The sequence below is a fragment of the Prorops nasuta genome, unplaced genomic scaffold, assembly GCF_024137725.1.
Source record: "Prorops nasuta isolate Cenicafe-Biocafe unplaced genomic scaffold, Cenicafe_Pnas_1.2 PNAS00010, whole genome shotgun sequence".
Taxonomy (NCBI): domain Eukaryota; kingdom Metazoa; phylum Arthropoda; class Insecta; order Hymenoptera; family Bethylidae; genus Prorops; species Prorops nasuta.
In genome coordinates this window covers 6,979,984-6,995,747 of record NW_027116807.1, presented here as the reverse complement: position 1 = coordinate 6,995,747, position 15,764 = coordinate 6,979,984, and the positions used below count along the sequence as shown (strand labels likewise).

Here is a 15,764-nt window from a genome sequence, read left to right as displayed (position 1 = left end):
GCGTTACAACATTTTCGCTCTGCATTTAATCAAATTTACTTTCATTTTTGATGTCCAAATGATTTGACCGTACTTTTGCTGATGAAAAATCGTTTTCCCTGGTGGGTCTTCAACGCTGGTCGTTGGAATAATGAGACTGATACCTTGTCCATTACACTGCCTGACGTTAGTTAGTAGCAAAGTTCCATTTGTCAATATATTTCGACTGGCTGTAATTTTATCGGTCACATTAATTAAAAAAAAATGTACGTGCTGTAGCGCTGATAGCGATATATAGCTTGCTTATTGAATACTCGTTATTTGAAAATATTAAATGTATTACCACAATTACATTCAATGTACTCATAATTCACTCATGGTGTGTCGACAGCAATCTTCATATTATTATCATTACATGATCTCATTTTTTTCTTACAATATGACGTGAAATGTAGAACATAGCATGTCCTCACGATACGTCAGTAAATGTCACGACGTGAGCTCAGGATCATATTGACATTATAGACCATTAATATTAACATGTTATGTTTTAACATAATCTGATCACAAAAATAAAGCATTATGCGGTAATATATACATATCACGTCGTGATTAAACCTGAGGTTTCAGACGTTGCTATTTGGGTACATACTACTTCAACTCGACGCCATTAAGTGGCCACTGCCGCGGAGCGCTCTCTCCGGGCCTATATTCATAGTTGTTGCTTATATTTAAGTCTGACTTAAAATATCGATTGTCCTTTTTCACCTAACAGCAATAGAAAATGATAATCTATGCTTAAGCCGCGCGGTCTTAAATATATGTAACGACTATGAGAGAGATTTACCGGCCTCGCTCTCACATAGTTTTATTCGAAATCTATTTCAGTACCCACTCGCACAATGCACAGATAACATTTTGAGTGCAGATTGGCAGCAGATTTACGACAGTCTGCAGTACAGACTCTAACGGCAGATTGTAAACAAAAACAAAACAGGATCTGTTACTTGATGTATTATCTTAATAAATGGCTTATTAAATTGTTACCCTATAAACCGAAAACATTGAATCAATGTAATTTTTTAACGCATTTTCTATTATTGAGACAGCGTGGCCTATGTCGCTAAAATCAACGTTCCTATCAACTGCTAATTTAACGAGTTTCTATCCGGTTGACAAAAATTTTAGGATAAATAAATTAAACCGCATGAATAATTGTACACTTCAATTTGCATTAAAAGGACAAAATGCTATAAGTTATAATTATACAATCAATTTTTAATAAGAAAAAATATTAGGAGATGGCTGGACGCGAACCTGCGTTCTGCATGTTCTCCCTCCCGCACGTAACGTAAGCGCATCTTAATCACTAAGCTATATTAAAATATATATGTACGATAGATCATTACAATTTTGATGCATATTTAACTGATATTAAAAATTACCTTACGTTATTTTTTTCGATTTGAATTCTTAAAATCCTTGTTAAATATTTTTATATCTTACAGTTTTTTAATTAATTGAATAAATATTACAAAAACAATATTTGAACTATATCCTCGACATAATTTTAGTTCACGAAGAAAGCGTTGTTGTGCTAACGTCATTTAATCGTTGCATCTACAGAAAAAAATCAATGTTTAAAATACGTTAGAAAAATGCCATCAATTCTATCGTTTTATGTTAGTTGTGGAGAAAAACGTTGCTTCATCAACGTAAGTTAAACGTTATTTCTCTTGGAAAAATCAACGTTTAAAAAGCATTAGAAAGATGCCTTCTATTCAACCGTTTCGAAATGGTTATGAATAATAACATTGATCTTTCAACGTCAAGTAAACTTTATTTCTACTTAATATTTATTACTGTATGCTTAAAAATTTTCGGATATTTTAATTAATAATATTTTAAACGATGCACAACCTAGTGGCTTTAATTGTTTGAGTCCTAAATTGTATTGAAAAAACACTGTCGAAGAATCCCAAGCAGCGCGATAGCGCCTTCGAAAATACGTAACGTACCGTCAATTGTCCAGAATGCTCGAAATGTGCTGGGTTTTCTCGACATAAAATCTGAACAGCGCGATCGCGTTTCTTGAGACTCAAACGGTTAACATTGTATTAAAAGATGACGTTATGTTTATCGTTCTGCGCATGCGTCAAACGGCGTAAGACATTTAAACTCAAGTATGTACGCAGAGTCTGCTGCGTTTCTGCTGCAAATCTGCTGCAGGATCTGACGCAAGTTCTGTTGCGTTTTATGTGCTAGTCTGCCGCAGGTTCTGCCACAGAAAGTGGTGTCATTTTGTTATTAATCTGTTAGCAAGAATTGACAAATCAGTTTCGATTTCAAATATAGTGTCAATTTGCTGACTAGATTTTGTAGCAGAATTTTGTATTCTTTTGCAAAATCAGAAAATGTTTGCTGGAAGTTTAATGTGGAAATTTATTCAAATGCAACAAATTAAACAAAACTTGTAATAAAGAAGCCTGCTTTTTCAATTTGCTTCGCATTTGACTTTTATTAACGGGATACCTCACGCCTACTTTATCGCCAGTTCAAGTCAAGAAACAATTCGTTTAATAAAAGTCAAATGCGAAGCAAATTGAACAATCGGGCGTTTGTTGGACAATGTGCCAGTCCTAACGAGTCAAACGAACTTAAAAACACTCAAATTAGTTGAAAAATAACGCTGTACCATATTGTGCTGCGTTCTTGAAGAGAGGTTACTTTTGGTTATTTCCACTTCAAGAACCCGGGACAGTGGTACAACGTTATTCTTCATCCGATTTGAGTTTTTTTAAGCTCGATTGACTCGTTATAATTGGCACCTTGTCATAAAGAAGCCCGTTTTTGCAATTTGCTTCGCATTTTACTTTTATTAAACGAATTGTTTTTTGAGTTGTACTGTCGGTAAAGCACGCGTGAGGGATCCCGTTAAACTAATTGTTTATTGACTTGAACCGGCGGTAAAGTAGGCGTGAGGGATCCCGCGGTACAGTCGGAAATTCAATGCTAACAACTTAAAAAATTGAAGTTAACACGTTCACTGCCAGCCTACTATATATAACCCATAACAAACTACGACTTACGAGTTATCTCGTAGACTGGCAGTGAACGACGAACGTGTTAAAAAAGCAATTTTCGCACCAGATAAAGAGCAGTTATACATGAAAATGAATCATTTTGAAATAATTACTCCAACCTTTATTCAGATTATTTAACTTTTCAACTGGCCGGCATGAAAAGTGCTCTTTGGACTTCAGTTATTTATGTTGCTGACAATGATTTTTCGACTGTACTGTTGGCCCTAAGGAATTACTATGAATCCTCTTTTTTTGATGTAGTTAATGCTTTCTTTTTTTTCAATTTGTGTCCATAAAGTTTAGCATAACATTTGTGTCTTTTATAATTCAGACATTGATTCTCTAGTGTTTGCAAGTCACCCATTGTATTTTTACCTAAAATGTTGAATAAATAACAATATTTAAATGAATTATGCAGGAGACTAATAAATATAAGAACGGATACCATGCATTTACACGTGCGATAATAAAATCCCACAAAAACAAGCTTCGCTTGTAAAAAAGCGGCAAGTACATAAAATGTTTACAACCCGCCGTGTCAAATTGTTCTTTTATGCGTTCGACGATTTTCAAGCTTAGATTTGATTTGATCTTTCCAGCTATAATCCGAGACGATTATGAACATATAACGAGATATACTTTACGATTATTCTTACGAATAAAACAATTTAAATTTGCTGTGCCAGTTACCAACTGCTTGCTTACGAAATTAAACAATAAACGTTCGTCGTGGTATTGATTATGTGTGTGTGTGGTGTGAACCAGCTCACTAAACAGATTATACTACACAAAAATTATCTTTCAATTGTTTTAAACGATCAAGTATTTTGTGTGCCACATAGGCCCATCACTTAAGGTTATTCAGATAGTATATATACCAATTTAGTCAAAATAGTCTCAGCCTAGTTTTATAAGATCGATAACAAGAGTTTTACAATGATAGAAAATCATATTTTATCTATCAAAATTTTTTCTCATAATCACTCTATTGTGTTTACTATTTATATATATAAAATGAATTAAATTATTTAATATTTAAATTTAACTCGACTAGTTTAGCACAATTTTTCATTAGAGTTGTATTTCTTCATTTGTATATTAATTATTTAAAAAAGTATAGTACTTTTAAATGAAAAGTTTTTAAATTTGTTATCCTTTGCCATTTATAGTACTTAAGGTGCCAATTCTAACAAGTCAATCAAGCTTAAAAAAACACAAATCGGATGAAGAATAACGCTGTATGTACCACTGTCCCGCGTTCTTGAAGTGGAAATAACCAAAAGTGACCCCTCTTCAATTACGCGGGACAATGATACAGTTATTTTTCATCCGATTTGAGTTTTTTTAAGTTCGTTTGACTCGTTAGGACTGGCACATTGTCCTATAAACGCCCGATTGTTCAATTTGCTTCGCATTTGAATTTTATTAAACTAATTGTTTATTGACTTGTACTGGCGATAAAGTAGGCGTGAGGAATCCCGTTAACGGGAATCGGTGTACCGACATACAGGGCAAAAACCATTCCGCATGCAGCGTCTTCATTTGTTGACGGATTGTATAATTATTACATGTTTTTGGAAATGCCAGAAGCTTGCTTATTAAAATAAATATTTATTTCTTAAAATTTTCAACAATTAAATATTTGTTTGTTTTCTTTAAGAAGCAATAGAGAATTATACAATGACACAGATCCAGACACAAACAAACCGTTTATGAAAGAAGATTATTTTAACATAATTTTAAGGAATTCAGAAAGGTTAAACGTTGCTATTAAAATTATTGAAGACTTTACTTATAATTATTACTTCAGGTTTAAAATATTGAAGAAAAGCTATTTGCTTAAACTAAGTGAGAAAGTAGCAGAAACACACCCCAGTGTATGTTCATGAGAATAGCTGTTAACATTCACAGAGAATATATTGAAAGAGTTATAAAAATCTACAATTGTGTTGTGAGAAATTTGACCCGGTTTGGTTCCGACAGAAATTTTAAAGGAAAATAGGATGGGATGGAAAAGACTACGCTTCTTAGTGGAACCTGTGGAAACGCAGATGGGTTAATGAAAAACGTTAGTAGGAGACACAGGGCCCTGGATTCGAACAGCACGAACCTAGCACAAGCCTAGCACGAGTAGCACGGGCTGTTGCTTAGAACGGCTGGCGCACTTAAATAGAACGAGGGTAAATACTTGCTAGCGAGAATACTCCGCGCTGTAGCCCCCTAGTGGCGTTGAGTAGAGTAGTACTAGTAGGTAGGGAGCAGTAGGGACTAGGCCGACTAGGGAAGTAGGGAGTAGGGAGTGAGGACAGGAGACGGAGGCTACGTTCGTTTTACATACTGTCAGTACTGAAAACCTATAATTTACGTGACATACATTGTAGAGTTTTAGTACTCGCGGCTAATAAAAAGTCTGTACTCATTAGGTCTGTTCTTTTTCGCTGTTTGCTGCACTAGTGCAATAAGGGCTGTGTTCCGAAATTGGCTGGTATTACTGATTGTGCTGTCACTGTTTTCGCTGATTTTAAGAGTTCCAAAATCATTTTAAGTGAAAATATTTAGACGTCATTTAATAATTTCGGAATGCTATTTACAAGGCATAACAGCAAACAAGTAAGAAAATGGAGGGTAATATTTCTTTGATCGTCTCCACTATAATGAATAATATAAATGAAGTATTATTTCATACGGATAATGACGATAGTGAGACTGATGACGAATTAATAAAAATAATGGAAGTTCGAAAAAAACGTGGCCCACTACATAAAATATCAAGAACTGAGAATTACATGGAAAAAGTGGTATCGGTTTTGTCGGATTCAAATTTTAAAACACATTTTAGGTAATTATTAAATATTTTTCAATAGTATTTATATATCAAGCTTCATATTTCTCAATACTGCTTTAATATTGCAGAAAGAGAAGAGATACATTTTATTATGTTTTGGAGCAAATAGCACCATTTTTGGAAAATAAAAATGCGGTAGGACGTCATCCAATTTGCTTGGAGAAACAATTATTAGTTACGATTTGGACATTAGCCACACCTGATTCATATTGGTGATTATATATATATATACATTTAATCATATTACATGAAGTAATTGTAATTCTAAAATATTATTCAATTAATATTATTTTATTTTATAGTTCAATTTGTGACAGATTTGATATAGGGAGAGCAACTGGCATTCGAACTGTGCGAAGGATTGTGGATGCAATTGTAATGATCATGCCGAAATTTATTAAATGGCCTACACGTGAAGAAATAATTATCATAAGTGAAAGCTTCAAAAGGCATAAAGGTTTTCCAAACATAGTGGGAGCAATAGATGGAACCCACATTAAGATAGCTGCTCCTAAAAGTGATCCAGAGTCATACATTAATCGAAAAGGATTCCACTCCATGCAACTACAAGTACATATGTATACACATAATTAAATATTAATTAAACGAAGTATTTTAAAAATAAAGTATAATATAATATATATAACTTATTTCAGGTTGTTTGCGATAATAAAATGCAATTTCTTCATTGTTATGTTGGAAATGCAGGATCTCTTCATGATCAGAGAGTGTTTAGGTTATCAAAGTTACAAAACATTTGTAACGATGAAAACAATTTTCCTTGTAATGGCCACTTAATAGGTGACGCAGCCTATATGATACAAAAACATTTATTAGTGCCTTTTAAGGACAATGGTCACCTGACAAGAATACAAAAAAATTTTAATTATTGTCTATCGTCAACCAGAATGGTGATCGAAAGGAGTATTGGTTTATTAAAAGGCCGTTTTCGTACATTACTTGATAGATTACCAATGACCAGAACGGACTTAATTCCTAAGCATATATAATGGCTTGTTGTGTTTTACACAATGTTTGTCTTTTGAAAAATGACTTAATAGTAGAACCTATTATTATTGACACTCAAGAGAGACATCAAATGATATTCCAACAATATTACGTATGCAAGGTATTCAAAAGCGAAATGAGGTGGCTAATTCATTACAAATGGTTTTATAATATATAAATTGTATCGATTATACTATATTAATAAAATGTATTATTTAAGAACTTGTTGCTTTATTGTAATGTTATAACTTTATAAATATATTTAATATAAAAAACAAATTTCTTTCTTAATGCTTAATTTTTACTTAACCTAAACTTTATTATGGCATAAAAGGTAAGCTGACATAAAAGAATTTTCTTTTTCTCCTCATGCATTTTTCCTTCCTCGATAATTTGACTTTAAACATAAATAATATATGTTATAAAATATAAAGAGAAGTCTAATAAAAAAAAACAATTTATACTAATTGTTAGTCTAAATTTTATCTAATAATTGCCTTAATAAATTATTAGATATATCCAATTTTTCCATTTTCTCCTGGTGCATTTTTTTTTTCTCCAATCTTTCTTCTTTCTTTGATATTTCTCTCTTCATTAAATAGTTATCTAATATACTTTCCGATTTTCTTTTCCTTGATCCTTAAATTAAAAATAATTAATGATTAAAAATATTTTTAACAATATATTTTTATTATTCTACAGATACTTATTAAAAAATATCAATTAAAAAATAATTATTATATTTTATCCTAATTTTAAATATACCTTTTTCTGGTTGAGTCGAAGGAGGTGATGTTATTTTTTCAGAAGTAGTTACATTATTAAAAACTTCATTTACATCATCTGTTGATGATAAAGTAGCTAACGGAGATGCCCATGCTTTATTCCCAAATATATTGTCCACTAACTAAATAAAAATATAAAATCATCTATTATATATTATATATATATATATATTAGGGTGGCCATAAAAAAAGAAAATTTTTTCCGGTGCTTTTATTTTGTTAAGAATGATGAAAAAATAGGAATCAAATTTTTTTAGATTTTTTTGAAGCCGTTACATGGTGCCGATATCGTTTTTAAAATTAAAAATTTAGATTTATTGAAAACGATTTAACAAAATTATAAATTAATATTGTGCTGGATTAATGTTTTTTTTATTACATTTTCTTGTAATTTAACTAAAGGACTTTCCAAAACACAATATTAATTTATAATTTCGTTAAATCGTTTTCAATAAATCTAAATTTTTAATTTTAAAATCGATATTGGCACATTTTAACGGCTTTAAAAATTCTATAAATTCGAGGATCTCTTTTTTTTATAATTTTTGACAAATTAAAAGCTTATTGGAATTTTGGTTTACATCTAACCTCGAAGAAGTGGAAGAACATCGGATTTTTAACTTTAAAAACGATATCGGCACCATTTAACGGCTTCAAAAAAATCTAAAAAAATTCGATTCCTATTTTTGCATCATTCTTAACAAAATAAAAGCACCGGAAAAAAATTTCTTTTTTTATGGCCACCCTAATATATATATATAGTTAAATTTTAAATAAATGCTTTTAGCACTTTGCAGTCCATTATCCCCTTAAAGATAACATTATGCCCGCTGTAAAGTGAAATACAAGGAGTTCTATGCTTACATTATAGAATTTCCATGTTTTTCTATTGTTTCCTGATTTTTGGTTGTAGTCCTTTACTTGTTTATATTTTCTTTTTAGACTAGTCATTTTTGTTGAGCATTGTTTACTTGTAATGTTATAACCTTTTTTATTAATATCTTGTGCCATTTTTTCCCAAGCTACTTTTTGAGTGATTTTCCCTTTGGAAATAAGTTGTTCGTAATTTTCATACACCGTTAAAAATAAAAGTGTTAAATCATCGGACCATAAACATGAATCTAAAAATGGATTTGATTATATATATATATTAAGATAAATTTCGATTTTCATAGTTTTAGAAGCTTTAAACAACATGGAATTGTGATTTTACTTGTTTCATAATCTGTATTTGTTTCTTCATTTTCTGCAGAGTCTAACCCCATTTCTAATTCATCTATTTCGGTTTCCTCCCTTAATCTTTCATTCTCAATCATTTTATTTCCCTTAGTTTCAGTTGTGCACTGTGTGTTTTGTATGTGATAATTTTTTAATTCTTCCTTGGAAAACCTATTACCTTTCATAAAGATTAAAGTAATAATAAACAAATATAATTTTAATTTACAAACTGAATTACACAATTTTAGTTTGAATTGTACCTTTTAAAAATTGTAAATATTCGGTTTCGGTCAATAAAATTTCGTACGAAACATTGTTCTCATCGACTATATTCTAAATGCTAACATTTTCTTCCGTCATGATTCACAATTATTTAATAGCAATCAGTTTTAAATTTCAGCGCTCCTGGCATATGTACACTATTGGTGGAATCTACTGTAGAAATTCTCTACTGTCTTCACACTATCTCTTAAAAATTATCAAAATCAGCCGGAAGTAAGTAATTTCCTAGGGTCAATTTTATTTCGAAAAGTTAATATATTACAGCTACGGACAGCATGCTGAAATGTGAAACGGAACGCCATTTTAGTAAAATCAGCAATTTTATCAAATTTCGGAACACAGCCAAGTTAGAGTGGAGAAAACATAATGTTTGTCTTATTTCAACTAATTGCATTAGTTCGATAGTGCAGCGAAAAGGAACAAACGGATTGCCTTACACTTTTAACACTTTCTACACTTTCCGTATTTCTGTCTTTGTCCATTGTATAAGCTGACACCTTAAAAAGTGCACAAAGTGTAAAAAAGTGTAGGCAACGAGAACAGACCTAAACGGCGGAGTGTGTGCGTCGGAGCTACTCGGAGTCTCGGAGCGAGACGGCCACGTGCGGCCACGCACCCTGCGGCTCACCCGAGGGACGAGAGTCTGCGAGAGTCAAGCTTGAACAAGTCCAGACTCCAGTCCCGGTCCCGGACCGCTCACCACAACATATTAACGATTTCCAATATTTATTGATCAGTCTTTTACGGGTAATAACGAATTAGAAAAAAATAACTTTTTCGAACGATTTGAAAACTTAAAAATCCCCCCGGACCGCCCGGACGTTCCCGTAAGGATAATAAAAGAGGTTAGTGTTCGGGGGAAAAGAAGACAGATGGCCACACTAAATGAATGGGATGAGCTACCACCTATAGAGGATTTAAAAATTAGTGTACCTGAAGTATTATGTGATCCATTTGGAGAAGTATGTTTTTAATTGTTATAAATCACATTAATTATATAGTTATTGATAAGTTATATAATTCATGTATAGGTAGCATGGACAGTTGATGATACATTAATTGTGGTAAAACCAATACCTGGGAAACCAACATTAAACTTAGATAGTGTACTTTTTGTGGAAAGAGGAAAGAGAACACTTGGTAAAATCTATGACGTTTTTGGTCAGGTTACTGATCCACACTATTGTGTAAGATTTAATAACATTGAACATGTTAAAGAAAAAGACATCAAAATTGGCATGTCAGTATATTACTGCCCAAATACAGAGTACACATCTTTAGTTTTCTTGTCCGAGCTTCAAAAGTTAGTTTTTTAATATGTTATAAATTATCATTACCAAACTAATATTACATATATTACATATATGAGTCAAATTATTCTTTTCTTATAGAATGAAAGGCTCAGATGCAATTGGGGAAGATGAGCCTCCTGACTTCTCAGACGATGAAGAAGAAAGTGCTTACTACGAGGCCTTGAAACAACAAAAGCAACAAGGTCAACAAAATGAAGATAATAACGTTACAATAAAAAGAAGACGCACTAGTAAGATTTATATCCAAAAAATTATGTAAGTTTTCAAAAGATAAAATACTTAAATACTTTTAATTGTTTAGATCCACCTGCCTGGAAATGCGATCATCCATGGAATAGGCCAAGGTCTTTGGTTAATCAAAACATAAATAATAACATAAAGTTCAATGTTACACAACTACCTCCAAATCCATGGACACAAAACACATATCAACAGAGTTCATGGGGACCTGTACCAAGAACTTGGAGTCCAAACATGAATTATCATTCAGGGGGCACTTTGTATCCTAAAGAATCTCAGCCAATGTTATACCATCAAAATTCTACTATGAGTAATACTACAGACACTACATCGAATGATGCTTCTAGAACGTCTGCAGTTCCTTCAAGGTTACATGAAAACTATCAATATAATTACAATCATTCCTGGCATTGGCTGTTGCAGACACCACCCCCTACTGCATATTTTGGTGCACCATGGATGTCTCTTCCACCTCCTCCACCCCCACCCCCACCCCCTTCAAATAATTAATTCATAAACATTTTTAATAGTAATTGCATTTCATAATTATTTTCACCTATCCTTCAATTATAAATAATGAATTTTTCAGAGAATTGTTATATATATTTGATATATATAAGTATACAGTTTTTTAGTATTACCCAAAAGTCTGAATATGTTTCTACTTAAAATGAGTAGAGATTAAATTTTTTTCTCATCAAATTTAATAACAAAAAAGTTACTTATTTTTGCAACGGTTTAAAATGGTTAATAGTTTGCCATTCTAATTTTTTTGTTACAGTTTTGAATACGACTAAAAATGTGCAATATACTTTATATTAGGTATTTGTTTATTTTCAGCATGTTTATTTAATTTGTTGTAACAATAAATTTATATTAAATCTTTTATAAGATACTTTAGGTATAACAAGAAAGACAACTTCAAATTACAAACATTCTTGAGTAGCATTAACAGTTACAGATTCATAATATACCACTCAGTATAGTACAAGAATGTAAAATTTTATTTTTCATCAGAAGTTTTTAGCTTAATCCCTAATTAAACAAAAATATTTTCATATATAAGTACAATTAATAAATGTTGAATTTATTTTTAGAAAATGCATTAATGCAGAAAGATCGCTTTAAACATTTGAATAAATTTATTGTTACAACTCATTAAATAATTTTAAAAAAAGAAAAATAAAGAGAAGTTTTTATTCTATTCAAATATGTAAAATAAATCCGTCCCTTAAAAATAAAAGTAGAGCTAACACTATTAGCTATTTTTGAGTGTTGAAAAAACAATTTTTTAATTGTCAAAATATTCGATCTCTGGTGTAATTAGATTTAATCAAATCCAATATTTAATTATCATAAGTTGAAAAATATTTACAATTTCAGTCATCAAATAATACACTCCTTAGAAAAAATCTTTTTATATATATATTTTAATGAAAGAAAAATAAAAAGAAGAATTTACAGAAAATCTAATACTACCAAGCATATATACTTACTATACAAAGCATTTTTATATTTAGACATCTTAACAAAAACAACTATTTACATTATTATTTTTTATATAATCTAAAATTTTTCAAATGATTTGTGAAGTCTGATTTCAAAGGTTTACAATCAACTTAAGAATGTATTGTTTTTTAACTCCAACATGCTCGTTTCATCCAATTTTTCTTTCGCAATCGCAATATCGTTGTTGATTTCTTCTATCAAGGCTTCTGTAGACGAAAATAAAAATTGATTAAAATATTATTTTATATATATGTTTGGCTAACTCCTTTACTTACCAACAGAAGGAAAATTCTTCTCCGGTCGAATAAATCCAGCAACAATTACTTTAAGATTTTTGCCATAAAAATTTTCGGAAAATTTGTAAAGAATATGAACTTCCTAAAATTACACAAATCAATAAACAAGTTCGAGTATTAAATTTGTGTATCTTTTCACTGATAAAGTACAGTTCTACCATGGATTTGTTTTTATTTTTATAAAATGGATTCCATCCTATACTTGCAACCATTTTATAAATTGCTCCCTCTAAGCTAGCCCAGCCGTAATAAACTCCCGTTTCTAATTCTTTTGGTAATTTTTCAACGGTGTCTTCCGGAAGATTTGCTGCAAATGTAACAAATATTAGATTATTCATCATTATTACAAAATCTAGCATAACATGTATATGTAAGGTAAGTTATCCTGCAATTCCTGTGTCAACACAGAATCTGCCAGTTTGATTTACATATACTAGTTAAATGTATATTTACTCATTTTTCTTCTAGTTCAACAGAAGAAAGATAAATGAAATAAAAGTATGTACCAATAAATGTTAATTAATAAAGTAATGTTCCACTAATAAACTTTAAATGCAGTTTGTTCCTTTACCGTTTCAACGGTCCAAAAAGCAATACTTCTAGAACTAATAAAGCTGTAGCTGTAAAGACGTTCTTAAATCGTCAATCCCAGAAATTTAAAAATTGCAATGTAAGAACATTTTTTCTGCCTGATGACAAACTATTTAGTAAATTGATTTTTGTTTGGAAAAACTTCAAATTTTTACAACGCAGATAAATTTTTTTGATAGGTGGGGCAACCGGCCCTTATCGTCTTGAATTAAATCTACTGATCAAAAATAATATACACAGATATAAATTAATACGATCTTTTACTTTGAAATTCAATTGATAATTCAAAGTCTGCTTACAATTTAAATCAAGAATAAGCATATGATTATGCGATATATCTATCAATAATAATGCCAATCTTGACATTATAAAGATAAAATTTTTGCTTAAAAATTAGCGTTAATCCAGATTAAAAATGTAAAGATAAAATTGAAATTGCATCTCTACTATTTAATTTTACAATTATGTCTTACTAGTATAGGTCATCAATCTTTACGTTAAGATCTCGTATTCATTTTACATTAATTTTTTACCTGTTGGAACTCCTAAGGCAGCCGATCCTCTACCAAATCCTTTACATACTATTCCGGACGTGAAAAAGGGTAAAATTTTGCTACACATGATAATTCCTTATTTTGTCGATTAGAAATAAAGAAAACGCTGTTCTACTATACTTGACTGTGTAGAGAATAATGAGAGGAAAAAGATTAAGAATATAAGAAATAAGAAAAATAACTACGCACAATTAAAATTGATTGGTATATTACTATTGCACTAGTATAATAAAAGCACACACATTCAATAGCTTTAGTATTAAAAAGATCTCAAATTTTCCATTGATAAATTTTAAAACAAGTTCTTATAAAAGTACTTAAAATGATAGGAGATATAACGTGGTATCAACATTCAATTTAAAGCAATAAATCTATCCTAAACAGCTTCTGTCAGTTATCAAAACGACCTAAATGTTTTAGAGGTTATGATGATGGTGAAATTTTTTAAGGTTAAATAATCGAATCTTTTCAATTAAATCTCGGTAATATTTTAACCATAAAATAAATCTCAAAAATTATTCTTTAGATTGTTGGAGAGAATGTTGAATCCTTACAGGGATACTAATTAAGTTGTGGCTAATTAATGAAAACAATAATTCACGAATATATGTAAATTCAAAATATATTTTATCTGATATTAACAATGTCTCTTTGTATTTGTAACATTTATGTATTATATATTTTAACGAGGACATGCTGCGTGTCTTCCACCGTCAACAGGCATTGTCTCTCCTGTAATGAAAGTAGCATCATCGCTTGCTAAAAATGCAATGGCCTTGGCAACTTCTTCAGGAGTTCCAGTTCTGCCAAGAGGATGTGTAGTTTTACTGTGCTCATAGAATTTCTTCAACTGCTCTTCCGTCATTCCAGCAGATTTATGGAGATTAGTGGTAATAACACCAGGATTAACTGCATTTACCCTAACCTTTAAAATAAAAAATAACTTCAGTTTTTTGGTAGTAGATTAATTATTACTGTCCTTTCCTTATAATACCTGTTTGCTAGCTAATTCCAGTGCAGTACATCTTGTAAATTGATCGATTGCTGCTTTGCTCATACAATAGGATAAAACTCCAGGAAAAGATCTCAAACCTGTTACACTGGATACATTGACAATATTCCCTTTTGTTTTAATGAGATAAGGAACCGCCAATTGTGTAATTCGATAGACTGCTCGGACATTTATATCAAATACTCTGCAAGATTTTAATTAATTAATATATATTATCACTGCATATATCAGCACAATGCTTAATAGAATTAAATACCTATCAAACTGTTCAATAGTTTCAGTTTCAATTGTACCATTCTCAATAGTGCCTGCACTATTTACCAGAACATCTAACTTTTTAAAATGACTGATTGTTGAATCAACAATGTTTCTTAGATCAATATCATTGGTCAATTCCCCTGTAACTAAAAATGGCTTTGGTCCCTTGCATTGAGAAGCAACTTTGTTTAAATTGTCAGTGTTTCTTCCTGCAAGGGACAAAGTTGCACCAAGTTGAGACAGATGAATAGCAGCTGCTGCTCCAATACCAGAGCTAGCACCAGTGATTAACACAACTTTCCCAACAAAAGCCATCTAAATGAAGAAAAACAATTGTTAAATATAATTTTCTTTATTCCAAAAAATATCAAACTTACCTTTCAATACATAAGAGTAATTTTATTTATTAATCACTATTTGGTATTGCTGCATAAGGAAAAAACAAGTACAAATCATAACTTTGATGAGAAGTCAATATTATTATTCAAATTAATGCTAAATAATGAATTTTAAATTTTGTAGAAATTTACCGGCCTCTTAAATGTTGTCCAAAAATTAGAGAACAACCGAAATATAGGTGATTATATAGATAAATAAAAATAAAGATTTGTAGTCTGTGTAATCTTACATTAAAAATATATAATGAATAAGAATTTACGATGCTGACAACACCACCAGACGGCCGACACTGTGATCTGTGTAGACTGTGTAATACATAGATGATAGATCGTCTTTCGTAACCAGACGTCCGGACAGTGGTTTGGCGCTGAAGTTTCATGAGCAACAATAAT

General features: G+C 30.9%; 3 protein-coding genes, 1 long non-coding RNA gene and 1 pseudogene across 7 annotated transcripts; 2 read left to right on the top strand and 3 right to left on the bottom strand.

Moving 5' to 3' along the window:
• Positions 1–5,680: 5,680 nt before the first annotated feature.
• Positions 5,681–7,171, top strand: LOC136777125 (putative nuclease HARBI1; annotated as a pseudogene).
• A 282-nt stretch (positions 7,172–7,453) lies between these two features.
• LOC136777087 (uncharacterized) lies at positions 7,454–8,704 on the bottom strand. The gene is made up of 3 exons (XR_010823217.1): positions 8,565–8,704; positions 7,681–7,822; positions 7,454–7,554 (listed from the first exon to the last, which is right to left on the bottom strand). It is a non-coding gene; the product is annotated as an uncharacterized lncRNA (long non-coding RNA).
• Positions 8,705–9,508: 804 nt separating this feature from the next.
• On the top strand, positions 9,509–12,003 carry LOC136776815 (H/ACA ribonucleoprotein complex non-core subunit NAF1). The gene is made up of 4 exons (XM_066732683.1): positions 9,509–10,162; positions 10,232–10,503; positions 10,592–10,743; positions 10,815–12,003. The coding sequence occupies exons 1-4, from the start codon at positions 10,073–10,075 to the stop codon at positions 11,261–11,263; spliced, it is 963 nt and encodes a 320-aa protein (XP_066588780.1). The 5' UTR covers positions 9,509–10,072; the 3' UTR covers positions 11,264–12,003.
• A 162-nt stretch (positions 12,004–12,165) lies between these two features.
• Rfk (Riboflavin kinase) lies at positions 12,166–14,141 on the bottom strand. The gene is made up of 4 exons (XM_066732689.1): positions 13,683–14,141; positions 12,717–12,865; positions 12,538–12,640; positions 12,166–12,468 (listed from the first exon to the last, which is right to left on the bottom strand). The coding sequence occupies exons 1-4, from the start codon at positions 13,768–13,770 to the stop codon at positions 12,368–12,370; spliced, it is 441 nt and encodes a 146-aa protein (XP_066588786.1). The 5' UTR covers positions 13,771–14,141; the 3' UTR covers positions 12,166–12,367.
• A 166-nt stretch (positions 14,142–14,307) lies between these two features.
• Positions 14,308–15,756, bottom strand: LOC136776816 (3-oxoacyl-[acyl-carrier-protein] reductase FabG-like). Of its 4 annotated transcripts, none has more exons than XM_066732686.1 (5): positions 15,504–15,756; positions 15,351–15,431; positions 14,972–15,288; positions 14,698–14,899; positions 14,308–14,628 (listed from the first exon to the last, which is right to left on the bottom strand). In XM_066732686.1, exons 3-5 carry the CDS (start codon positions 15,286–15,288, stop codon positions 14,386–14,388), a joined length of 762 nt encoding a protein of 253 aa, XP_066588783.1. In that variant the 5' UTR covers positions 15,351–15,431; positions 15,504–15,756; the 3' UTR covers positions 14,308–14,385. The 4 variants fall into 4 exon arrangements, with proteins under 4 accessions (XP_066588783.1, XP_066588784.1, XP_066588782.1 ...); XM_066732687.1 differs by having other exon boundaries at positions 15,351–15,399; positions 15,508–15,756; XM_066732685.1 differs by having other exon boundaries at positions 15,351–15,399; positions 15,504–15,755.
• Positions 15,757–15,764: the final 8 nt, after the last annotated feature.